Raw genomic sequence first — 25,760 nt, 5'->3', positions numbered from 1 at the left:
GGCCCTGGCCATACCCTTCCACTTCACCCAGATGGGTGGGAAGTGTGCCCCAGGAGAAGCGGTGAGCAAGATGCTCCCGCTAGAAATGGATGTGGCCGAGCACTGGGAATAGATCCAGCCAGTGGTGGCGGCCAGCTCAGCTTTCCCGTGTGTCCTGGGGCTGGACTGGCTGCGGAAGCACAAACCCAGTGTGAAATGGAGCATGGGGATTGTACATTTCATGGAACCGGGGTGTGAGAAACACTGCCGCCCAATAGACAGGGGTGTCACGAAACGGCCCGGTACCGAGACAGCCGCCTTGGCTAGGGTGGGTCCCGAGGGCTTCCCAAAGAGTACTGGGATTTGCAAGATGTGTTAACAGAGAAGGAATGCGATCAGTTGCCCCCCCCCCCGAAAAACAGACTGTGCTATTGAATTGAAGCCGGGGGAACCCCTCCCATGGGCTAAGCTGTACTCCATGAGACCCAGGGAGACGCAAGAACTCCGGGTGTTCCTCGACAAGAACTTGGCTGACGGTTTCATCCACCCCGCCACCTCCTCGATGGCCGCCCCGTCTTGTTTGTAAAAAAGAAAGACCTGTGTATGGACTACAGGGGCTTGAATGCAGTTTCTACGTGCAATACTAACCCCTTGCCTCTAATCAAAGACTTGCTGAGCCATCTTGGGCGAGCATGCATTTTTACTAAGCTGGACTTGCGGGAGGCATATTACCGGGTCCAGATTAAGAAGGGTCATCAGTATTTGACTGCTTTTAACAACCCCCTGGGACAGTTTGAGTACACTATCATGCCGTTTGGCCTCGCCAGCGCTCCGGGTTTGTTCATGAATGTAATTAATGAGGTCATGCATGACCTATTGTACAAGGGGGCCCTGGTTTATTTGGATGATATTTTGCTGTATTCAGGGGACCCAGCGAAACACGTGTAGTTGGTGCGCGAAGTCTTGCGCCGCTAGCAGGCTCATCATCTCTACATGAAACTTTCTAAATGCGAGTTCCATTGGGAGGCAGTGGAATTTCTAGGCTACCGTGTCTCCAGTGCTGGAATCGAAATGGACCCTGGGAAAGTCCGGGACCTATTGGTGTGGGAGCCCCCGCGCACACAGAAACAGCTGCAAAGTTTCCTATGGTTTGCCAATTTCTACCGTTCGTTCATCCCCAATTTTGCCAAGGTGGCCCTCCCGCTAACTGACTTGTTGAGAACCAAAGGGGGTGGGAAGTTGGTGGCCAAACCCAGCATGCCGCTGGCATGGACTGCCCAGTGCCAGGCGGCGTTTGATCGGCTTAAAGCCCTGTTCACCACCGAGCCTGTCTTGGCCCATGCAGACCTCTGCAAGCCCTTCACGGTGCAAGTAGATTCCTCAGATGTGGCAATGGGGGTGGTAATCCTCCAGGAAGGGCGAGGGGGAAGGCTGCACCCTCTTGCATACATCTCCAAAAACTTTCTGGGCCGGCGAAAAACAGTATGACTGTAAACGTGACCGATAGGTTGACACGGTGTTTACCCCCTCCCAACTGGGTCTGACTGTGATGACACGCAGCAAGACGAAGGGGGGAGGACCCTTCCCTGGGGGCTGGGTTCAGAAGGATGTGTGGCTGAACTCTGAATTCGCTAGCCTCTGACCATCTCTTATCGAGAAGGAGGGTTTATTTTTGAAGGAGGATTGGCTGTTTGTTCCTGCGGCAATGCAGAAAGACGTTTTAAAACTGTGCCACGATTCTAAGCCCACAGGGCACTTTGGTTTTGTGAAAACACGGCACCTGGTGCGCAGGCATTATTGGTGGCCCACCTTGAGGAAAGATGTGGAGCTTTATGTTCAGGGTTGCCCCATGTGCCTTACTGCAAAGCCTATGGGGGGGCAAGCTAAAGGGGCTGCTGCAACCCTTGCCCCCACCCTTAGGTCCGTGGAAAGAAATTACAATGGACTTTATTGCTGACTTCCCGCCCAATCATGGGAAAACTGTAATCTGGGTGGTGGTGGATGCTTTTTCCAAACAAGCCCACTTCGTCCCATGCTCGGGATTGCCGTCTGCACCGAAGCTGGCTTCTTTATTCATTGAACACGTGTATCGCCTGCATGGGATCCCGGGGAGGGTCCTCATGGATCAGGGCCCCCAGTTCGTTGCCATGTTTTGGCGGGAGCTTTTGAGGCTGTTGGGGGTGGAGCAAGTGCTCACATCGGGCTATCACCTGGAGACAAATGGCCAGACCGAGCAGGTGAACCAAACCCTGGAGCAATACTTGCGTTGCTTTATTAACCACCAGCAGACGGACTGGGTCTCCCTCCTCCCCCTGGCTGAGTTTGCCTACAACAACGGGGTCCACGCATCCACAGGGATGTCTCCGTTTAAAGTGGTCTATGGGACCGATCTAACTGCACTGCCCACCTGGGAAATCTCTTCCCCTGACGCCCCGGACGTTCAAAAATGGGCGAGCAGGGTCTCCAGGGCCTGGCCGGACATTGTTAAGTGCTTGTAGCAGGCCAAACGAGTGTACAAGGTTCAGGCTGACAGAAAACGGAAGGAGGCCCCTGCCTGGACTGTTGGGGATCTGGCATATCTATCTACAAAGAACCTGCGATTTCAGCAGCTGTCACGAAAACTGGGGCCGAAATTTGTGGGGCCTTTCCCTGGGAAAAGACTGATTAATGCGGTGACTGTTGAACTGTCCCTGCCTAAGACTTGTAGACATATGCATCCCGTTTTCATTCCAGCTTGCTGAAATGTGCCCCATCCCCAGATGACTGGCACCCGGCTATTGCTGCCCCGATTCCTGTCTATGTGGACAAAGACACGCACTACGAAGTTAACACAATCCTGGACTCTCGCTGGCACAAGGGGAAACTGCAGTACCTAGTGGACTGGAAAGAATTCCCCATGGGGGACAGAGAATGGGTGGAGGCAGGTGATATCCAGGCCCCAAAACTGTTGCGGGATTTTCATTGGGAGTTTCCCCACTGTCCCCGTCCCATAGATGGGGGGTGTGGGGGAAAGATGTTTTTGGACAGGAGGAATGTCAGGATCAGTCCCCTGCTCTCTGCCATGTTTGTTTCAGTGATTCCATGCCCGGTTCTTGCTTCTTCACCTGCATATAGGTTTCTGAAGAGACAGATAAGATGCTCTGGTATTCCCATCTCTTTAAGAATTTGCCACAGTTTGTTGTGCTCCACCCAATCAAAGGCTTTAGCATAGTCAATGAAGCAGAACTAGATGTTTTTCTGGAACTCCCAAGCTTTCTCCATGATCCAGCATGTTGTTGTTGTTAGGTGCAAAGTCGTATCTGACCAATCGCAACATCATGGACAATTCCTTCCTGTCCTCTACCATTCCCTGGAGTCCATTTAAATTTGCGCTGACTGCTCCAGTGACTCCATCTAGCTACTTCATTTTCTGTCATCCCCTTCTTTTGCTCCTTCTTCTTTTGCCCTCAATCGCTCCCAGCATTAGGCTCTTCTCCAGGGAGTCCTTCCTTCTCATGAGGTGGCCAAAGTCATCCAGTGTATGTTGGCAATGAGATCTCCAATTCCTGTGCCTCTTCGAAATCCTGCCTGTACTTCTGGAAGTTCTCGGTCCACATATTGCTGGAGCCTAGCTTGTAGGATTTAGAGTATAACTTTGCTAGCATGAGAAATGAATGCAATGATGCGGTAGTTTGAACATTCTTTGGCATTACCCTTCTTTGGGATTGGAATTTAAACTGACTTTTTCCAATCCTGTGGCCACTGTTGAATTTTCCAAATTTGCTGGCATATTGAATGTAGCACTTTTACTGCATCATCTTTTAAGATTTTGAATTGTTCAACTGGAATGCTGTCAGCTCCACTAGCTTTATTGTCTCTCAGACTTCCAAAGGCCCATTTGACTTCACATTCCAGGATGTCTGGCTCCAGGTCAGTGACTACCCCATCGTGGTTATCAGGGATGTTAAGCTCGCTCTCGTATAGTTCTTCTGTATAATTTTGCCACCTTTTTAAAATGATGTCACTAGAGATGAACTAATGAATAATATCCTCAGAGAGGGTTCAAGATGGACTTTTCCTAGTTGACCATTAGACATAGAATGTTACTGGTGGAAAGAATCAGATGAACATGGTCGTTCAAACTCTTACAGCTATGGATCACAATAAGTCAGTCATCTAGCTATGGAAATATACAATATACTAGATTCTCCCCCCCCCCAGTGGCAAGCACACCTAGCGGTCCAGGAAGGGTGCGGGTGTGCTCTGGGGGTGCGGGGAAGCCATCCCCGGCCCCCCTCCCCCCACGGCTGCCTGGCCTTCACCCCAGGCAAGAAGCACACCTCCTTCCCTCCCGCTCCCCTCCCCCCATCGACCCGGCCTGTCCCCCGGTCCTGGAAGTACACCCACGGCCTCTTCGAGGCCCCGGGTGTGCCTCTGGGGCCGGTGTGAAGCCCTCCTTCTTTACGCATGGTAACTTTCAAGTCTGAAAAGTTACTTGAAAAGGAGATTAATTTACCAAAATGGCAAATACAAATGAAACATTGCTAGAAGCATCCTATCTTTGTGATAGCAAAAAGGGAATTGAGGGAAAGGGGCAACCCAGAGTAGGAGCATGTCACACAGTTGGTGGGAAACCCCACAGATGCACCAGTTCCGCTAGGGGTGGAGTGCCCCCATTTTGAAGTTTAAAGCTAGAAACAAAATGTCCATGGCTGCCCTGCACAGGCACAGTGCCAATGAGTGGCTTCTCAGGGAGACGGAACATGAAGCAAGTTTGCTAGTTTGGTACAGAGCTACGAATGTAGCCTAAACTACACATAGCATGCAAACAAGAATGAGGGTAGTGCAATATTCTTTTTAAAGTCACTGCAAGGAAGTAATCCAGCAGCAAAGAAATGGCAGTTAAGGGACTTACATCTTCAAAGTGGAAATCACCCACAGGCAGGGTTAGTTCACTGCCAAAGCTACTGATGGAGGTGCCACAATCAACTGAAGGCCCCACAATCAACCGAGGGTTCTATGTCCCAGAATTGAGCTACAGCTGCCAACAATACATTTGTTAAGTGCTGACTGCCATTGACCCAAAGTTAGCACCTGCATACCTAGTGATAGGCTTGATTAGTGGGCTAAATTGAATAAAATGAAGTTCAATAGGGACAAATGTAAAGTTCTGTATTTAGGTAGGAAAAACCAAATACACGAATATAAGATGGGGGAGACTTGTCTTGGCAGTAGCATGTGCAAAAAGGATCTAGGAGTCTTAGTAGATCATACATTGAAGTCAGCAGTGTGACTCAGTGGCTAAAAAGGCAAATGGGATTTTGAGTATCGTGTCCAGATCACAGGAGTTGATGGTACCACTGTACTCTGGTCTGGTTCGGCCTCACTTGGAGTACTGTGTTCAGTTTTGGGCACCCCAGTTGAAGAGGGATGTTGACAAATTGGAACATGTCCAGAGGAGGGCAACAAAGATGGTGAGGGGTTTGGAGACTAACATGTATGAAGAAAGGTTGGGGGAGTTTGGTCTGTTTAGCCTAGAGAGGAGACGACTGAGAGGGGATTTGATAACCATCTTCAAGTATTTAAAAGGGTGCCATATGGAGGATGGAGCAGAATTGTTCTCTCTTGCCCCAGAGGGACAGACCAGAATGAATGGGATGAAATTATTTCAAAAGAAATTCCATCTAAACATCCAGAAGAAGTTCCTGACAGAGCGGTTTCTTAGTGGAACAGGCTTCCTCGGAAGGTGGTGGGTTCTCCATCTTTGGAAATTTTTAAACAGAGGCTAGATAGCCATCTGACGGAGAGGCTGATTCTGTGAAGGCAAAGGGGTGGCAGGTTACAGTGGATGAGCGATTGGGATGTGAGTGTCCTGCATAGTGCAGGGAGTTGGACTAGATGACCCATGAGGTTCCTTCCAACTCTATTATTCTATGATTCTATGATTGATGGATTTTATTGCATCAGCAGTGGCACAAAAGAAGGGTACAGTAAACTAAATACATTCCAACGTCCACCAAGGAATGAAGCATTTCCTATTTACTGTTATAGTGTGCATACAATGAAATATATAGCTAGGTAACGTGCATATTTCAAATCATAGAATCTTAGAATCATAGAATCATAGAGCTGGAAGGGGCCATCCAGGCCATCCGGTCCAAACCCCTGCTCAACGCAGGATCAGCCCAAAACATCCTAAAGCATCCTAAAGCAGTGTGTTAGTATGCTAACATACGCAAACTCATCTAAAGAATGGGAATGCTATGGTGCAGTGCTAGCTTACAGAACAAGCCTAAATGCATTAGTCATCAAAACCATGCCCAAAACCTGTTAATGGGAGAAATCATTTCTCTCTAAGCCCCATCATACAGTACCTCTACAGTTCAGAGAAGGTTCAGATTGAGCTTTTGATGGAAGAACTGGAAAGGAGATTAAGAGAAAAGGACAAAAAGGAAGAAAGAATATTAGAGATGCAGTACACAAATCAGGAGTTTTGCATTCAAGTGTCACAGGATTGGGACCTCCCATTCGTTCCTCCTAGACTGATTCTGAGGCTCACAATCTATGCAGCTCAAGTTAAGGGTGTTAGTGCCTGACCTAAATATTAGGAAAATTGGCTCTACCATGAACTAGTGAATGGTAGTTTTAGGTAAGACATTATGAGCTTAACAGACATACAGATAATTATTTTTCTCTCCTCGCCCTTTCATTTTAGGTCCATTCCGTGTATGATGAGATGAGATTTATATATATATATTATATATATATATATATATATATATATATATATATATATATATATATATATATATATATATATATATATATATATATATATATATATATATATATATATATATTTTGGATTTGTATACCACCCATTCTTTACGGCTCTGGGAGGTTTACGTGGAACAGTGCATAACTTTACATGGAACACTCTATAACATTATACAATTTTCAACAGAACAACCATATTCTTTTGGTCTTTTATGTATTAACTTCATATAAATTGGTCTGAACGACTGAAATAAAGTTTTGAATTGAATTGAATTGAATCTATCAGTAACAATTACAACAAAACATGAATAACAACGGTGGGGAGAACAAATTGTTCAGTCATGGAAGGGTGTCTGAGGGGCTTTTTGCACGCCTTCAAAATAGCACAATGGTTACCAATTGAAAACGCTACTGATTTGCTGTTATGCACAACGTCGTCGACAATCTGCCACACACCTGAAACCAATCTGCAAAAAGCGCTTCCTTGTAGCGCTTTCAGGGAAATCCCCAAAAGTGGATTCACCCTCCGGAAAGCGATACACTCCTGCAACCAATCTGCAACACTAGCGAAAAAGACCTGTGCGTTAACATTGTTGCGGTTTCTACAAAGTCCCTCCCCCTGGCTCTCTTCTCTGATCTTCCGATCGCCATTTTTTTTTCTCCGAGCGAGCGGGGATAAAAGCACCAGCGAGCCTCTTTCAGTTTAGAGGCTTCCCCGGCTTCAGTCCCTCCCCTTCAGTCACTAAGCACAAAGAACAGAGAAGCCCGTTTGCTGATGTATTTTCCCTTTATTTTTTACACATTCATTCAGCCGAAAATCGGGCCCGTGAGAGGGGGGGGGGGGATTTTTTTTTTCACTCGAAGGGAGCATGGCAACGATCAAACGATAGCTCAAACACACCAGGCAGCTGGATGGGTCTCTCCGTTGCAACGAATTAACACAGATTCGTTGCAATGGGTCTGTTTTTTTTTTTTTTAAACCTTTCTTAAAGGGAAAGGGGCTGTTTGGGAGCATGCTAACGGCTGCGCATTGGCTGCTTGACAGCCAGGGGCGGGACGAGCTCGGCAATAGCGCTTCCTTTCTAGCGATTTCTGCTGAGACCGGAAGCCTGTGGGAAACGCTACAAAACGCAACTGGATTCCACTACAAAGGCAGGTATGCATAACGACGAATTCCACTATTTTAAATGGCGATTTTTCATTCAGTGACCAATTTGCTACAAAGATCCCGGTGCGTAAAGCCCCTGAGGGAGGAACCAGCAAATGAGTCGGTCGGCCTCAAGCAAATGCCTGGTGGAGGAGCTCCCTTTTGCAGACCATGCTGAACTGTGGAAAAGTGCAGGCAGGCCATGCGGAAAAGTTCAGCCAGGGCTCTGATTTCCTCAGGGGGCTCCATCCACCAGGTGCGGGCCACGACCGAGAAGGCCCTGGCCCTTGTTGAGGTCCGATGTGCTTCTCTGGGGCCAGGGATCCGCAGCCAGTTGGAGGTGGCGGAGAATAAGGCTCTTTTGGGGGCATAGGCATGGAGGCGGTCTCTCAGATACACTGGGCTCAAACCGCGTATGGCCTTAAAGGTGATTACCAAAACCTTAAGCTTAGTCTGGAATTAAACTGGGAGCCAGCCAAATTGTTGGAGTGCTGGCCAGATTGGGATCTCCATGGAGATCCCAAATTCTGTTAAATTAATGGAATGATCAGTTTCAATTTTACCATCGAGGAAGGCTTTTAGTCAAAACGTGTTTGGTATTGGTTCTTGCATATGGATATTATTTGTACCTTTTAATCTGTATTTATACGATTGGACATTTATTTGTCTTTATATTAAGACTAGGGGCAAAGCCCATTGTATCCAAGAATACAACGGGTGCTACAGCTTAGGCAGTGGGAAGAGGAAGGGGAGGAGTTGTCCAGTCTGTAAGGGCATGGGGTTGAATGTGTGTGTTGTGTGGGAGGTTGTGGTGGCAAATGAGGGCATGGGTGTGGAGATACGGGTGTCAATAACCTGTGGTTTGGAATGTTCGTTGACAGAACTGACCTTTGGGAATTGTGGCATAGTGGTTATAGATGAGCTTTCCAGAGCCGGGCCTTCCAATATGTGAAGGGAAAATCAGACTGGAGACTCTTCTTAGGGGAAGATTAAATGGCAAACAATTCCTCCCAGTTCTGCGTCATTTCCCTTCTTGTGTGAATTAGGCCACATTCACCAAAATGCCCCTTGCCCTAATACACATGGGGTAGTCACAGTACTCAGGTGTCCACCCTGTTCCTTCTTTTCCATTTTTTCACTGTTGATAAAATGTTATGTGATCACATGCTTCTTTCATGGTTGATCCTTAGAAGAAGAATGGATTTTGTACCCTGTTGTTTACTGCCCAAAGCGGTTTACAAGCACCTTTTCCGTTTGTCTCCCCACAATAGTCAACCTGTGAGTTATGTGGGGTTGTGAGAGGTCTGAGAGAACTGGGAATGGGCCGCAGTGACCCAGCATGCCTCAGATGTCTCAAAGCATTTTCCAATTGCCTTCCCTTTCTCTCCCCATAGCAGACTCCTCATGAGGGAGGTGGGTAGAGAGCCTCATGGAAGCTGGCAACCCTAAGAGGAAGACTCTCTGTGCACAGCAGTCTTGACTTTAGTAAGGTTTTTTTATACTGTTTTTTTATTTGCCAGGCCAAGGTTGAAAAAAGTTATTGCAGTTCCCATGTGTCTCCAGCCATTTACTTGTTCACTATTTAGTTTCAGGCTGTAAATATTTATTTAGATCTTCCTTCACTTTCCAGAATCAGAGGACTGATGCTGGTCTGCCTGTCAGCACCCCAGAATACAAACAGTTGCTGGTAAGGGATGGCCCATAGCCCGTAGCCCAGGAGGGACACACCTGCACTACTCCCTCCCAACTGCAGGCAAAATGGCTCCTTTGAAGGCTGGACTCTGAGGCATTGTACGATTTTGAAGTCCCACCTCCAAACCTCCAGGAATATATCCAACCCAGGGGTAGCCAACCTCCAGGTGGGGCCTGGGGAGCTCCTGGAATTACAGCTCACCTGCAGAGTATAAAGATCAGCTCCCCAGGCAGAAAGGGCTACTATGGACAGGGTTGTGGTAGAGAAGAAACATTTAAGGCTTCGCACACAGGCTGTTGTTGAATTGAAAGACTTGAGGCCTACTGCACAGGGTTGTTGTACAGATGAAACAGGAGACAAAAGAATCCGTTTAGTCTGCAGAATAATGCTGTGCAGTAGGCCTCATATCTGATGAGAGTTGCAAAGAAGAAATACGCATGGCTTGGCTGTGTCTAACCCCCGGCCAGAGAAGTATTTTAAGTGAGAAGGGGCTTTTCTGTGGCCTGCCTGTCAGCCAGCTGTTTGGCAGAAGGGGAAAGTTTCTCAGACTCCCCTGTGTTGCTCTCTAAAGGAAAATGCCTCCCTCCCCTCAGTCAGAGGCTGTCAGAGGCTCCTTCGCAGCAGGCCTGAAGGGAGGGGGAAGGAGCGCACTCACCAGCCTCCTGCCAGCTCTGTGAGGGTTCTGAGGCAATTTGCAGTTGGACTTGACAATTAGGACAGCCTTGGAGCGAGAAGGGCTGGTGCAGCCTCTGTTCTCACCCCCCTTGGCAGCCCTGCTGACCTCCTCTCTCTGTGTTGGTCAGGAGCAGACTGGCAGCCATGTCTCCTGATAGCCCCTGGCTGGGCTGACTGAATGGAATTTTGGTCTGTCCTGGTGAGGGGCCAATCAGAAGGCAGTTTGTGCCTTCCAATTGGCCCCTCTGCTTGTCAGTCCGGAGCCAATGGGCCAATTGTTGCCCCCCCCCATCCCAGACTGAGCCCACCCAAACACCCCTTACTGTTTTATTAAGAGGGAACAGATTAGGTACCCATATGCTGAACCATAGGATTGTGGTTTTCAAAGGATATTTAACCTCTTTGGATGTGTAATTACATAGGACAGCAGTCCTCTCTCCTACCCTATTCAGCATCTTCATGCGCCCTCTTGCACAGCTGGTATGGAAGTTTGGGCTGGGTTGCCATCAATATGCAGATGACACCCAGCTCTTCCTCCTGATGGATGGCCGCCCTGACTCTCCCCCAGAAGCATTAGCCAGCTGCCTGGAAGCAGTGACGAGATGGCTCAAGCAGAGTCGTCTGAAGCTCAATCCTTCAAAGACGGAGGTCCTGTGGCTGGGTAGGAAGGGCCCATGTGAGGAAGCGCGCCTGCCTGCCCTGGATGGTGTGCAGCTCTCTACGGCTCACTCCGCCAGGAACCTAGGCGTGATTCTGGATGCTTCCCTTACAATGGAAGCTCAGATCACAAAGGTAGCACGGCTGGCATTCTACCATCTCTGCCAAGGCAAGCTACTGGCACCCTACCTGGCCCAGAACACCTAGCCACAGTGATCCATGTGACGGTCACCTCTAGACTGGACTTTGGTAACTCGCTCTACACAGGCCTGCCCTTAGCCTTGACCCGGAAACTACAGCTGGTTCAAAACGCAGTGGTCAGGATCCCCACAGCAACACCGTGGAGGTCCCACATCCGGCCCACCCTCCCCCAACTGCAGTGGTTGCCAGCTGAATTCCGGATCAGACGAAAGTTCCTGGTAATTACCTTCAAGGCCATTCGCGGTCAGGGCCCAGTGTACCTGACCGCCTCCCCGCCTATGCCCCCAAAAGAGCTCTGTGCTCTACCACCACCAACCGGCTAAGGATCCCTGGGCCTAAAGAAGCCCGCCAGACCTCAACCAGGGCCAGAGCCTTCTCTGTCCTGGCCGCCACCTGGTGAAACAAGCTCCCGGAGGAGATCAGGGCCCTGATGGAGCTTAAACAGTTCTGCAGGGCCTGCAAAAAGGAGCTCTTCCGCCAGGCATTTGGTTGAGACCAGGCATAACCAACAGCGACTGAAGGGCCCCTGCTCCCCCCCCCCCCTCTCAGAACTCCACCAGAGTGCTCTGGACCTGTTTGCACTATTGCACTGTTGCTTTGTTTATACTGTTATACTGTTACACTGTTATATTATTACAACTATTATTAATATTGTACGGATATTCATATGTTATAGACTGTTTCATGTATTGTTCTTATGTTCTATGTAAACAGCCCTGAGCCTCTGGGCAGGGCAGTATATAAATATAATAAATTAACAAACAAACAAACAAACAAATAAATATATGATATTTTTATACATTAGCACTATGTGCTACCTATATTTTTGTTTCTTTTTATCTTAGCTTTTTTGGTTACCTCAAAGGCCAATAACATTAGTTCCAGAGTAAGCTTTTAACTCATAAAATATGCTGGAGTGAATTTTTGTTGATCTGCAAGGCCACACTGGATTCCTGTTTAATTGTACTCAAACAGATCAAATGTGGTTACCAGTTTCAAAACACAACACAAGGAATTCTTCCACCTGTTACTACTAGGATGGTGAGAGGATACAGCATTCTCTTCCTTTCACAGCAAGTTCTTCGGGAGAGAACACTGATGTCTGTGAGTGTGCGTGTACTTCCATATCTCATGCACCTGAAGGGGAAATCTAGAAATTTGTGAGCTGTCTCCTGAGAGGGGTAGATGAGGAGAAATACATAAAGCCATTCAGATCTCCCCATTGCAGATGGAGGGAGCAATATATTGCTGTTGAATGCCATTACAGAACGGGCGATGCAGCAGAACATGTTCAATGAACTCAAGTTTCCCTGCATGACATGGACAAATCCATTGAGGGAACAGGACAGGATGGTATCTGCCTTCCAGGCGGGCTGAAGGTAGAGCATTAAAGTGTGCCAGGGTGAACAGTCTTTAGTACTTTAGTAATCTTGAGAAGCCCAAACTGCCCTGAACCTCTGTCCACTCATGCTACAGCCAAACAGATTATCTCTTACAGATGGTCTACCAAATCTGAGGAGTGAGCCCATGACTTCCTTGACAAAAATGCCTCCCTTGTGCTTCCTCAGTCCGTGGTAGCAGCCAATGCCATCAGGGACACTCTTCTAAACTACTCAACCCTTGCTACTCAATCAGCTGAACTGTGCCAGAACAGGCCTTCCCGCTATAAACCACACCCCACTGACTCTACACACTGCTGGTTTGATAATCACTGTAGGACTGAGAAACAGAAGCTGAGGAAATTGTTTTGTTATAGTATGAACACACCTGAAGGGTTCACTGAATATTTCGAAGCCAGAAAGAAATTTTACAGCCTGATTAAGACCAAAAAACAACCCGTCCTATCCGAGGCCTCACAGGGGCTCTCCAATCTCGTGACAATCGGCTGTTCTGGCAACTCGTGGGCCAGGGCCTCAGTGGCCCCCGATTGGCCCCAAACCCCACCATTAATATGGAATCTTGGGTTGATCAGCTTTCCAAAGTTTTCTGTGACTCCAACCTGCCACCTGATGGGAATGAAGAATTGTTAACATCCGGGTCTCCCCATAGGTCTCCTGTCGAAGAAAATGGAATCAGAGAACTCATTTCCAAACTCTGACATGGCAAGGCGCCTGGCCCTGATGCTCTTCCACCAGAAATCTTTCAAAAAATTGCCAACTACAGGGCCCCTCTCTTTGCTTCTTTTTTTACCAAAAAAATTCCAGCAGTTCCATTCCTGCCTCCTGGAAAGAAGCAGTAGTCATCCCGATTTTCAAAAAAGGTGACCCAAACCTCTCAGCCAACTACAGGCCTATCAACCCCCTTTCTGTCTCTGAAGAAATCTGTGCCAGCCATCTTAGATCCAAATTAGTGGAGGGCACTTTCTTTTATCGGATCATAACCCTCAAGTGACCGAAGGCATTGCAAAATTCCTCCATGGGATTTTCTCCAAGTGATCTGGGATCTGAACCACCTGGTCTTTTGTATAGATGTTTTATTATGATTACTAGAGGCAAAGCCCATTGTCTGTAGAAATACAATGGGCACTAGCCTTTCCCCGCAGGGAGCCCCCGGCAGCCGCGCAGATCGCGGCTGGCGGGGGCTCCCTCGGCTGGCGGCCTGATGCGGCCTGAAGCGCCTCTCACCGCGTCAGGCCGCTGGCAAGAGAGCAACTGTGAGCCGCGCAGAGCGCGGCTCGCAGTTGCTCCCTTGTCGGCAGGGCGGGAATCGGCCGGGCCAATCGGCAGGCGCGGGTCTGTGGCCAGGCGCAGGTCTGTCGCGGGTCTGTGGCACCGCGGGCTGTGTTAAGATATGCCAATAAAGGTATTTGATTTTATTTGATAACCAAAATGCATTAAAATTTGAGGAGAGAGGCTATGCTCCTGTAGTTTCCCCTCGTGAGATCTGTATTCACATGTAGAAAATTTTGCCTTTCCATCACAACAGCGTGTACAGTCTGAGAGGCAGAGTAAGATCCTTACCACTCAGTTCATAACCAGTACTGTGAACCACTGTGAAGTGTGCACAATTCCAGGAGATATACACAACAGGGGAAGTGCATAGGGTCACCAGATGATCACTCATGGTTCCTAGCAGACTGCTCTTTCGGTTTGTATGTATGTGGTGGTCTCTGCACCTAAAAGAAAGGCAAGTCAAAGCATGTGGCAGAGGATCTTCCATCTCAATGGAAAGCCTCTCTGTCAAACTGAAGGAAGCATAAAAGGTTCAGCACCTGGAAAAGAGGGGGGACACATCATGGCTTTACAGCTCAGTCTGAAAAAATTCAAGATTGGGCTGCCAGCAATCCTGGGCTTCCATCCAATCAGTTGCTACAGCGGCCACTGTTCGGGGAGGAGACTGGCCACTTAAGGGTGCCAGGAGGCCCAATCCAGGGCGGGCAGCCAATCTGTGAGAGCAACAGCCACAAGCTCCAGATGATTTGGTTTAGAGACTTTTGTGGAGGCTTTTTATGTGAAGAGGCAGCATCTTATTATGCACTGGTGAAAAATCGACATTGCAACTAAATGAACCCACAAAGAAGAGAAATCCAAGCCCTTTGTCCTCAAATGTTAAAAAACAAGTCTGGAAGGAAGGGCATGGTGAAAGAGAAAGGGTTCATGCCCCAAGAAGGTAAACTGCATTAATTTAATGCACTTATGATGCAATCCTAGGCTGGGTTAATTTAAATCCTGCAAACACTTTGAAAGTAATTTCACTGCAAACAAATTTCACTTGCAGCCTAACCATAAACCAATTTTAAGGGGATTGTTGCACTAATACAGTAGCTTGTAAGCCACACCCAAAGTGACATAATGGGTATCACAGGATGTAGTCTGCATTGTTACTCCTATGTAAGTAACAGAGAGGTATGTGAAAGTACGGAACGTATGTCTCTCCCCAGATTTTTTAAGAAGAGCAACAAAGGCTAACATTATGCAATGTGATACATTTAATTTTGTTCACTAACAAATGCAGCTGATTATGGTCGCATTTTATTTTTCATAGCTAGCTGCTAACACCCTCAGTGATTCAGGAGCTGATGTCCATGGACACAAAGGGTTCTGTCTAATCACTCAAGAAAAGTGATAATAGCCTTCACGTGATTAATTGCTTTCAATTAATTGCATACTTTTAAAATTTTTGTTTTTAATTGAGAGAGAGAGAGACAGAGACAGAGACAGAGACAGAGAGAGACAGAGAGAGACAGCGCTGAAGATTCAGGCCTCTTATTCTGTTAATACAACAGATATATAAGGTGATCTGAAGGAAGACTACGAAATGTTGTACTAATGACCAGATGTGGATGTTGGATTTTCATAGGGCAAACTTTAATAAACTCAGAGACATGGTGAGTGTCACACCATGGACGAGAATGCTGGAAGGGAAGGGAGCATGTGAAGGGTGGGCGCTACTCAAACAAGAGCTATTGCATGCTCAATCAATGACTATCCCAGAAAGACGAAAACACTGCAGGAGCTCTAAGAAGCATATTTGGATGAACAGAGAACTTCAACAAGAACTAAGAAAGAAAAGGTAGATGTTCAGGAAATGGAGGGAAGGACAGAGCTCTAAAGAAGAGTACCTACAGGTTACTAGGCACTGTAGATAAATCATCAGAAAGGCCAAAGCTGAGAGTGAGCTAAGATTGGCCAGGGAAGCCCCCTGTATCAAGAAAAGATTTTTCAGTTATATGAGGAGCAAACGTAAAGTAAAGGAGGCAATAGGCCCACTGTTGGGTGCGGATGGACAAACTCTGAGGAGAGAAAGCAGAAAGGCTCAGCGCCTATCTTACTTCTGTTTTTTCCCACAGGTCAAAGGGTTTAGGCACATCTAGAGATGGCAGTAGCCAAAGGACAGTGTCTGGGTGGCAGGTTGACATGGACAGAGAGTTTGTTGAGAGGCATTTAACTGCATTGGATGAGTTCAAATCCCCTGGGCAGGATGAAATGCACCCGAGAGTGCTCAAACAACTTTCCAGAGAACTTGCACAACCCTTGTCCAGCATCTTCAGGACCTCTTTAAGGACTGGAGATGTCCCGGAGGACTGGAAGAGAGCAAACGTTATTCCGATCTTCAAAAAAGGGAGGAAGGATGACCCGGGAAACTACAGACCAGTGAGTCGGACCTCTGTTGTGGGGAAGATAAGGGAGCAGATATTAAAGGGAGCGATCTGCAAACATCTGGAGGACAATTTGGTGATCCAAGGAAGTCAGCATGGATTTGTCTCCAACAGGTCCTGTCAGACCAACCTGGTTTCCTTTTTTGACCAAGTGACAGGTTTGCTGGATCATGGAAATTCGGTTGATGTCATCTACTTGGATTTTAGTAAAGCTTTTGATAAGGTTCCCCATGATGTTCTGATAGATAAATTGAAGGACTGCAATCTGGATTTTCAGATAGTTAGGTGGATAGGGAATTGGTTAGAGAACCACACTCAAAGAGTTGTTGTCAATGGTGTTTCATCAGACTGGAGGGAAGTGAGTAGCAGGGTACCTCAGGGCTCGGTGCTCGGCCTGGTACTTTTTAACGTATTTATTAATGATCTAGATGATGGGTTGGAGGGACTACTCATCAGGTTTGCAGATGACACCAAATTGGGAGGACTGACAAATACTCCAGAAGATAGAGACACAAAATGCAATTTAATAAAGATAAGTGTAAAGTTCTGCATCTGGGTCAGAAAAATGAAAAGCATGCCTACTGGATGGGGGATACGCTTCTAGGTAACACTGTGTGTGAACGAGACCTTGGGGTATTTGTGGATTGTAAACTAAACATGAGCAGGCAGTGTGATGCAGCGGTAAAAAAGGCGAATGCCATTTTGGGCTGTATCAACAGGGGCATCACATCAAAATCACAAGATGTCATAGTCCCATTGTATACGGCACTGGTCAGACCACACCTGGAGTACTGTGTGCAGTTCTGGAGGCCTCACTTCAAGAAGGACGTAGATAAAATTGAAAGGGTACAGATGAGAGCGACAAGGATTATCTGGGGCCAAGGGACCAAGCCCTATGAAGATAGGTTGAGGGACTTTGAAATGTTCAGCCTGGAGAAAAGGAGGTTGAGAGGGGACATGATAGCCCTCTTTAAGTATTTGAAAGGTTGTCATTTGGAGGAGGGCAGGATGCTGTTCCCATTGGCTGCAGAGGAAAGGACACGCAGTAATGGGTTTAAACTACTACAACGATATAGGCTAGATATCAGGAAAAAAATTTCACATTCAGAGTAGTTCAGCAGTGGAATAGGCTGCCTAAGGAGGTGGTGAGCTCCCCCTCACTGGCAGTCTTCAAGCAAAGGTTGGATACACACTTTTCTTGGATGCTTTAGGATGCTTAGGGCTGATCCTGCGTTGAGCAGGGGGTTGGACTAGATGGCCTGTATGGCCCCTTCCAACTCTATGATTCTATGATTCTATGACCTCCTTTTCAATGCAATAGCAGAAGTGAAGAACTTGTTGACAAAGCAGGCACCTGAGAAACAGCAGGTGATGCAGAACTTGAGTGCCTCAAAACCAGTAGAATCCCAGAAAGGGGGAGGGGGGGGACCCTTGCTGTTTTTTTAAAATGCTGCTTTAAAAAAGAAAAGATCATTTAGCAGAAGGAATTTGAAATAAAAGACAGAACATAAATAAATAACTACATAAATAAAACATGTCTGTCCAGCTCTTTTTGCAAAGCTGATACAAGAAGTGGGTTAACAGCACCACTGCAATAAGACGGTGAAGGAAAACAACAGAATCTAACTTTTAACAATCTCAATCGTGACATCTGGCCAAAACCGACTTTTTAAAAATCCATGTAAAAGGAATTATTCACGGCATCCGAAACTGGCTGCTTTCTTAGTGGGTCTTAAGATCAAGAAAGCGCCACAATAGTTTGGGAGAAAGGAAACAGAAACACATTTTAGAATGAAAAAGATACCTTCTCCACTCCTCTTAGGGGTGAACAATCAAGTTGTCTGAGTGCTTTTTTTTTTAAGAGAATGGGAGGGGGAAAATTACACCAGCATTTTCCCTTAGGAGCAGAATACTTAATGCCTCTTGGCTATCCTCAGTTCCAAGAGTTACCATGATTGTGGCATCTCTGGTATTCTGAGACTCCTGCAAACAAAGGCAAGAAGGCAGCTCCTTTCCCGTCTCTGCTCCAGGGCTGCTTAGGTGTCTGTTGACAGCAGCATTCAGAGGCAGGGCAGCCCTACCCCTGTGTGAGCCCATGGGGCCAATCACCTGCCTGACAGCTGGCATGCAGCAGGCAAACAAGGCAAGCAGTTTGCAGTCCGGTGGCAGGCGAACATGGTGATGTTGTAGCTGCTATTAACAACAATACACAAGAACAAGCAACCCTGTTCAAACTTAAGCCACCTTGCAGAACTAAGTCAGGTGCCAATAATTAAGCACAGCAATTTTTTTTCGCAGCCTTGGGAGCAGGAAGGTGCTGCTTGCCTTTGCTGTTGTCCAAGCAATTTAACCTTTTGGATTCACTAACCCACTCCCAGCTCTACTTCCTCCAGTATTTTGCATGTCCTCCTCGTGTGCTTCAGCACAGCTTCCCTTCCAACTCAGGTTGCAAAGCAGAGGATGCCCACTGTAATGTCAAAGCCCACTGGTGCAGCAAGAGACAAGTCTAACACTATTATAAAATCAATTACCTATGTAAATCTCAGCAAAGGCTGAGATCTCTCCCAAATCCCCCCCCCCCCCAATGTCTCCAGGAATTTCCCAGGCAGAGGTTGGCAACCTACATATAAACAAGCTATTTGTTATTTTCTCATCATGTTCTTCCAAAGCGTTCTCGAAAAGAAGAGTCTGGAGAATCATTTTGCTCAGACCTGTTCAATAAATGCTGGTAGTTTGCAAACACCTCACATTTGTGGTTATTTCCCGGTAGAGAAGACAGTGGTCATATCCTGACTTCCCTTTATGCGATCCACCTCTTTTAAACATTATGGTTGGGGCCATAAGTATGAAGGCACCCAAGAATATGATGAAACTAAATACAACTGGAGATCTCTGTACAGACCGAAAGAGGAGAAAAGAGGAAATAGGATAGAAAAACAACTAATTATATAGACAATTACCTCTGTCTGTCTGTAACAGCGGGCTCGCTGTTAGTAATAACGTGCTAAGGCTTAAGTGAGCAGATAGTGGGCGTGTCCAGTCCGAGGCAGGGACCAAGCGGGATGCGTGAAGCCCACTCATTGCCTTTGGGAGCCAAAGGGAAGCAGCCGTGGGGGGGGGAGATTTCCTTCCCTTTGGCCCCCAAAGGCGGCGAGAGGGCATTAGGAGCCAAAGGGAAATGGCCATGGGGCAGGGGTGGAGGAGGATTCTCTTCCCTTTGGGCTGCAAAGCCCTCTTGCCACCTCGCAGAGCCCGTGAGAGGGTTTTCCTGCCCAAAGGGAAGCCTTTCAAAGCCCAAATCTATTTATGTTTAAGAACCCAAAAAAATTACACTAACTCGTGACATAATTCCCCAGATGCTGCTATCACAAACAAAATGGACCTCAGACTCTCCTCAGCGGACAAAATTTATGATCCTAGATGACACCTGTAGAAGTCAGATCCAAGGGCAGCATAATTCACCGATTGACATTCTCTGCCTTGAAATCTCATTGTAGCACTGTATGGGACTGCAATTTTCCAACCAAGAATATTCCACCCCTCCCCCCCATGGGTACCATTCTTCCCCGTATTGACATCAAATTAGTGGATATAAGAAGCCACACTCAAATAAGTGTCAATCCAATTTTGAAGAGGGACAGCTATTTGTCTTTCTCCCTACAACACCACTCCCAACAGTGAATGGTAGAAACCTTGACAAATGGGAGTTTAGTGGATTAATAACCACAACTTCCTTCTCCTGTACAAATCTACTCACACACTCTAGTCATCTTTGAAGGCTCTGCTTTTATTGCTCCTGCCATCTGAGGTTAGACAGATAGCAACCTTAGAAAGGGCTTTCTCTATCAAGGCACCAAGGCCTTTTAAGAAAAAGCAAGAGTCCCTGTGCTCTCCCCACTGTCACACATAGGTAGGATAAGCACCATTTGTAAATATATGGGGCTTCTTTAAAGCAGATTAGTATGTGTCTTCACTTACCTCTTTTTCTGTCCCAGGCATAGAGCTCCTTTATCCCTAGTTCATTCAATGACTTGGTGAGCTCCAACTCCTCTCCGCTGATGGTATCTCTCAAGAGGGTGAGGTGCTCCTGACTGACCTCACATTTTTCACAAATGGCTGGGATTATACTCTCAAGGGGCACCTCGGGATTCACTCGAACTACTGCCTTTTGTGTCTTGAGGTAATTTACTACCAGCCTCATGGATTTCTGTGCAAGTGAAATGGGAAAAAAGGCCTCTGTGAGCTCTAGAACCTTAGTGACTTCAAAACAACAGGGCTTGCATTCATTATGCAGTTGGTACAACGGATAGGTCGATAGCTGAAAAAAGATCAAAGATCAAACCCATTCATTAATCCAGGAGGACATGTCAAGGCAGAATAGGATTCTTCAGAACATTAAGCCACTGAAATTTCTTATGAAATACTTGTACCTATAATAAAGAGAATAGATTTTAAACGATGGAGTGGAATAACCATTTTACCGTATTTAGGGAGATTAAGAAAAAAGAATGCTTAATTTGCAGAAACCATTGGGGTCATTATAACTTAGTTCATAAACCAGTTGCTAGACCGTTAAATGTAAAGTTTTCTCACTATAGCACACCATTTCTCAACCTTGGGACCCCATGTGGGGTTGTTTGGCCCCTTCCCCGGGGTCGCCAGGTTGCCTGCTGCCATGGTGGTAGCCGGACGGACGGTGGCAGCAGAGTGTGGAGGCGGCGGTGGGTGGCGGGTGGAGACGGCGGAGCCATGGCAATGGCTGCCTCCATACCACCTTGCTTGTTGTGCACATGCACGCACACACGAGCGCACACGCACACCCCATCTGCGCTCACATATGCTGCTGCCACACCAGCCACCACCAAAGACTGAGAACCACTGCTACAGCAGGCTCTACACAGTACCATGTTTCACAGCTGTAGTTGCAGAAAAAGGATAAATCTAAACCTCCACCAGATGGCAAAATTTCTTATTGCATTTCAACTTTGTACCGTCTTTTAGGATTCTGCATTTGCAATACAACATAATTCTGAGCTCTTTCACAAATATCAAAAATATTATCCTATCCTACCTCAAGCACAGTCACAAGATGAACAATTATCTCTACACTAACTTCAGCTGGAGGACCAGGACTATCTGGCTCTATCTAGGCGCAGGCTTAAATTGTGCATGCCAATTGCCCCTTTCCACAGGCTTCTTTACCATATTTGTTCAAAGCACTATATGTTGACACTTTGTGACCCACTGAATCTATATTATCTATACTATCTATACTACCAATGGTCACTATAACTACATGAGCCCTGACTCTTCCCTGCCACTGGGAATAAAAATATGATTACACCATAGTTACAAGACCAGGGCAGAGTCTGCACTTACTTTGCTGAATCCAGATTGATTTGAACTCGGGTCTTCCTCTCCCCCCTCCCCCCCCCATTGAAACAGAAAAGTGTTCTGCACATGGTTAGGGAAGCTCAGAAGGGTAGGGGGGAGCGAAGCACAGCTGGAGCCTCTTTCTTTCTTTTCTTGAATGGGGAGGGGGGGTTGGAGACAGCAGAGTAGGGAGAAAAAAACCAAGAGGCAAATCTCTACTGAGAGAAATTTAGACTTCTGGAGCTTCTGCTGAGAAAAGTTAGGGCATCCCGTTTAAGGCAAGTTAGGGCTTCCCCTTTAAATCCTGGAAACCAGGAACTGACGCCCTGGCCAATCAGGGCTTTTCTACCACGGAGTTCAGGAACAAATTAGAAATAGGCAGAGCTCCGCATGCTTTCTCAATCCGATTCTTCAAATGTTGAGGGTTATATCCACTCCAGGATATTGCAGGATAAAGGTAGGGTAACTCTGGATCAATCATGCTTGTTGCAGGGGGAAAATTTAAATCGGACAAAATAAAAATGGAAATCGCATTGAGATAGCAGAGACTGAATCGACCTGGGATTGGAATAAGAGCTCTGTGCAGACTATACCCAGGATACCAGTGTTTTGGTCATCATGGTAGGAATGGGAAGACTCGTGTATCTGAGAAACCAGGGCTGCTATGCAGAGGAATGACAAACCACCTGTGCTCCTCTCTTGCCTTGAAATCTCTGTGGCAAGGATTCCCAGCCAGGAGTCCATGAAACCCCAGGGGTCTGCTGAAGATCTGAAGGGGTTCCATGACGTTTCCGCTCCTGCCTTAATGGACTTGGCTAGAAGCTAGAGAATTTGATGCTTCCATTGCTCTCCCTCCTGAGTCTGAGTGAATTTTCTCGTGGTTTATGAGCATGCATATTCCTGCCCTAAACCACCTCCTGTCTCTCCCCCACTAAGCCCTCCTCAAGCCTCTGCGAGCCAGTTTGCCGGGAGCGGTGATCTAGAAATCAAATTATAAATAAATAAATGTGAATCGTGATATCGCTTCCATTGACATGTCATTTCCAGGGGTGTGGCTAGGAGGCCTGCCCAGCTGACATCACTTCCAGGGCTCCACAAAGGCTGAGAAATTATTTCAGGGGTTCCTCCATAGTCAAAAGGTTGACAAAGGAACTGGAATAACTCAGCTGTGGCTTAATGGCACTTTACTCATTTATCAAATGGTAGATGAACCCACAAGAGGTTCAGCCATACTGGACTTAATACTGACCAACAGGCAAGAGTTGGTGGATGAGGTGAAGGAGGTGGGGACCCTAGGGGGAAGTGACCATGTCCTCATAGAATTCCTTTTGAGATGGGGAGCCAAGGAAGCTTGTAGCCAGACGCGGATGTTGGATTTTCGTAGGGCGAACTTTAATAAACTCAGAGACATGATGAGCGTCATACCATGGACGAGAATGCTGGAAGGGAAGGGAGCATGTGAAGGGTGGGCGCTACTCAAACCAGAGCTATTGCATGCTCAGTCAATGACTATCCCAGAAAGACGAAAACACTGCAGGAGCTCTAAGAAGCCTATTTGGATGAACAGAGAACTTCAAGAGGAACTAAAAAAGAAAAGGAAAATGTTCAGGAAATGGAGGGAATGACAGAGCTCTAAAGAAGAGTACCTACAGGTTACTAGGCACTGTAGATAAATCATCAGAAAGGCCAAAGCTGAGAGTGAGCTAAGATTGGCCAGGGAAGCCCATTGTAACAAGAGGAGCAAACGTAAAGTAAAGGAGGCAATAGGCCCACTGTTGGGTGCGGATGGACAAACTCTAACAGAGGATGCAGAGAAAGCAGAAAGGCTTAGTGCCTATTTTACATCTGTTTTTTCCCACAGGTCAAAATGTTTAGGCACATCTAGAGATGGCCATAGCCAAAGGATAGTGTCTGGGTGGCAGGTTAACATGGATAGAGAGGCTGTCGAGAGGCATTTAGCTGCACTGGATGAGTTCAAATCCCCTGGTCCGGATAAAATGCACCCGAGAGTGCTCAAAGAACTTTTCAGAGAACTTGCACAGCTCTTGTCCATCATCTTCGGGACCTCTTTAAGGACTGGAGATGTCCCGGAGGACTGGAAGAGAGCAAACGTTATTCCGATCTTCAAAAAAGGGAGGAAGGATGACCCGGGAAACTACAGACCAGTGAGTCGGACCTCTGTTGTGGGGAAGATAATGGAGCAGATATTAAAGGGAGCGATCTGCAAACATCTGGAGGACAATTTGGTGATCCAAGGAAGTCAGCATGTATTGTCTCCAACAGGTCCTGCCAGACCAACCTGGTTTCCTTTTTTGACCAAGTAACAGGTTTGCTGGATCGGGGAAATTCGGTTGATGTCATCTACTTGGATTTTAGTAAAGCTTTTGACAAGGTTCCCCATGATGTTCTGATGGATAAGTTGAAGGACTGCATTCTGGATTTTCAGATAGTTAGGTGGATAGGGAATAGGTTAGAGAACCGCACTCAAAGAGTTGTTGTCAATGGTGTTTCATCAGACTGGAGAGAGGTGAGTAGCGGGGTACCTCAGGGCTCAGGGCTCGGCCCGGTACTTTTTAACATATTTATTAATGATCTAGATGAGGGGGTGGAGGGACTACTCATCACGTTTGCAGATGACACTAAATTGGGAGGACTGGCAAATACTCCGGAAGATAGAGACAGAGTTCAATGAGATCTGAACACAATGGAAAAATGGGCAAATGAGAACAAGATGCAAGTTAATAAAGATAAGTGTAAAGTTCTGCATCTGGGTCAGAAAAATGAAAAGCATGCCTACTGGATGGGGGATACACTTCTAGGTAACACTGTGTGTGAACAAGACCTTGGGGTACTTGTGGATTGTAAACTAAACATGGGTAGGCAGTGTGATGCAGCAGTAAAAAAGGCAAATGCCATTTTGGGCTGTAACAGGGGCATCACATCAAAATCACAAGATGTCATAGTCCCATTGTATATGGCACTGGTCAGACCACACCTGGAGTACTATGTGCTGTTCTGGAGGCCTCACTTCAAGAAGGACGTAGATAAAATTGAAAGGGTACAGAGGAGAGCGACGAAGATGATCTGGGGCCAAGGGACCAAGCCCTATGAAGATAGGTTGAGGGACTTGGGAATGTTCAGCCTGGAGAAAAGGAGGTTGAGAGGGGACATGATAGCCCTCTTTAAGTATTTGAAAGGTTGTCACTTGGAGGAGGGCAGGATGCTGTTTCTGTTGGCTGCAGAGGAAAGGACACGCAGTAATGGGTTTAAACTTCAAGTACAACGATATAGGCTAGATATCAGGAAAAAAATTTTTCACAGTCAGAGTAGTTCAGCAGTGGAATAGGCTGCCTAAGGAGGTGGTGAGCTCCCCCTCACTGGCAGTCTTCAAGCAAAGGTTGGATACACACTTTTCTTGGATGCTTTAGGATGCTTAGGGCTAATCCTGCATTGAGCAGGGGGTTGGACTAGATGGCCTGTATGGCCCCTTCCAACTCTATGATTCTACACAGATACTCTGCCCTGAACTTCCCGGAGGAAGGGCAGAGTAAAAAGCAGATTAAAGTAGTTTTAGGATCCAACCCAAAGTGTAATGTCACAACAATTCACCACAGCATATTCAAGGAAAAATCATTGTCACCATTCATTGATTTTTACATAAAATAAAACCCCACAATTCTGACCTCAGGAATCCTGGGTGGGGGCCTTTTTGTCTTCCCTTCAGGAGTCTTCTCCTTGAGAAATATCTTCTGTACCTCCAGTGCCCCTAGCAATGTATTTGGCTTGTACTGCAAAGGTGGCTGCGTCCCCCAGGACTGAAGTTCAAGAGTGTGATGGGCTGGATTTAAATGGTACAGGCTGCACAAGTCAACCAACAGGTCCATCACAGCTTTACTACAAGAAAGAAGATAGTGAGGGTTATTCAGAAATTAAGTAGGATTTCAATGAAAAAGGATGAGACAGGGGAATGAGAGAGAGAGAGGATACATGAGAATGAATGTATTCATGTATGCATGTGCAAGGAACAGCAATGTTGCCATGTCTTTAAAGTGTTGTGAAATCTTTCAAAAAAGCATGATCTTCCAAACAGCTATTGACTGGGCATGGGAATCTGCTCCATGTCCAAACAGATACTAACTGGCAAGAAAAGACAAACACATATATCAACTTTTTAAATGATC

General features: G+C 46.7%; 1 protein-coding gene across 12 annotated transcripts in view; it reads right to left on the bottom strand.

Annotated features, from left to right (window-relative positions):
* The window catches only part of COBL (cordon-bleu WH2 repeat protein), a 204,956-nt gene that overhangs the window by 127,307 nt on the left and 51,889 nt on the right, over positions 1-25,760 (bottom strand). For 9 of the 12 annotated variants that reach the window (XM_077304157.1, XM_077304151.1, XM_077304147.1 and 6 more), the window contains 3 exons: positions 25,263-25,473; positions 20,185-20,413; positions 6,333-6,377 (listed from right to left, as the gene is read on the bottom strand). In XM_077304157.1, coding sequence (XP_077160272.1) covers positions 6,333-6,377; positions 20,185-20,413; positions 25,263-25,473 — 485 coding nt within the window. Of the gene's footprint in view, positions 1-6,332; positions 6,378-14,068; positions 14,224-20,184; positions 20,414-25,262; positions 25,474-25,760 lie in introns of those variants that run through there. The other 3 variants (XM_077304152.1, XM_077304149.1, XM_077304158.1) reach the window with 2 other exon arrangements.

Source organism: Paroedura picta, chromosome 11, assembly GCF_049243985.1.
Source record: "Paroedura picta isolate Pp20150507F chromosome 11, Ppicta_v3.0, whole genome shotgun sequence".
Classification (NCBI taxonomy): Eukaryota; Metazoa; Chordata; class Lepidosauria; order Squamata; family Gekkonidae; genus Paroedura; species Paroedura picta.
This window is presented reverse-complemented; position numbering and strand designations above follow the sequence as displayed.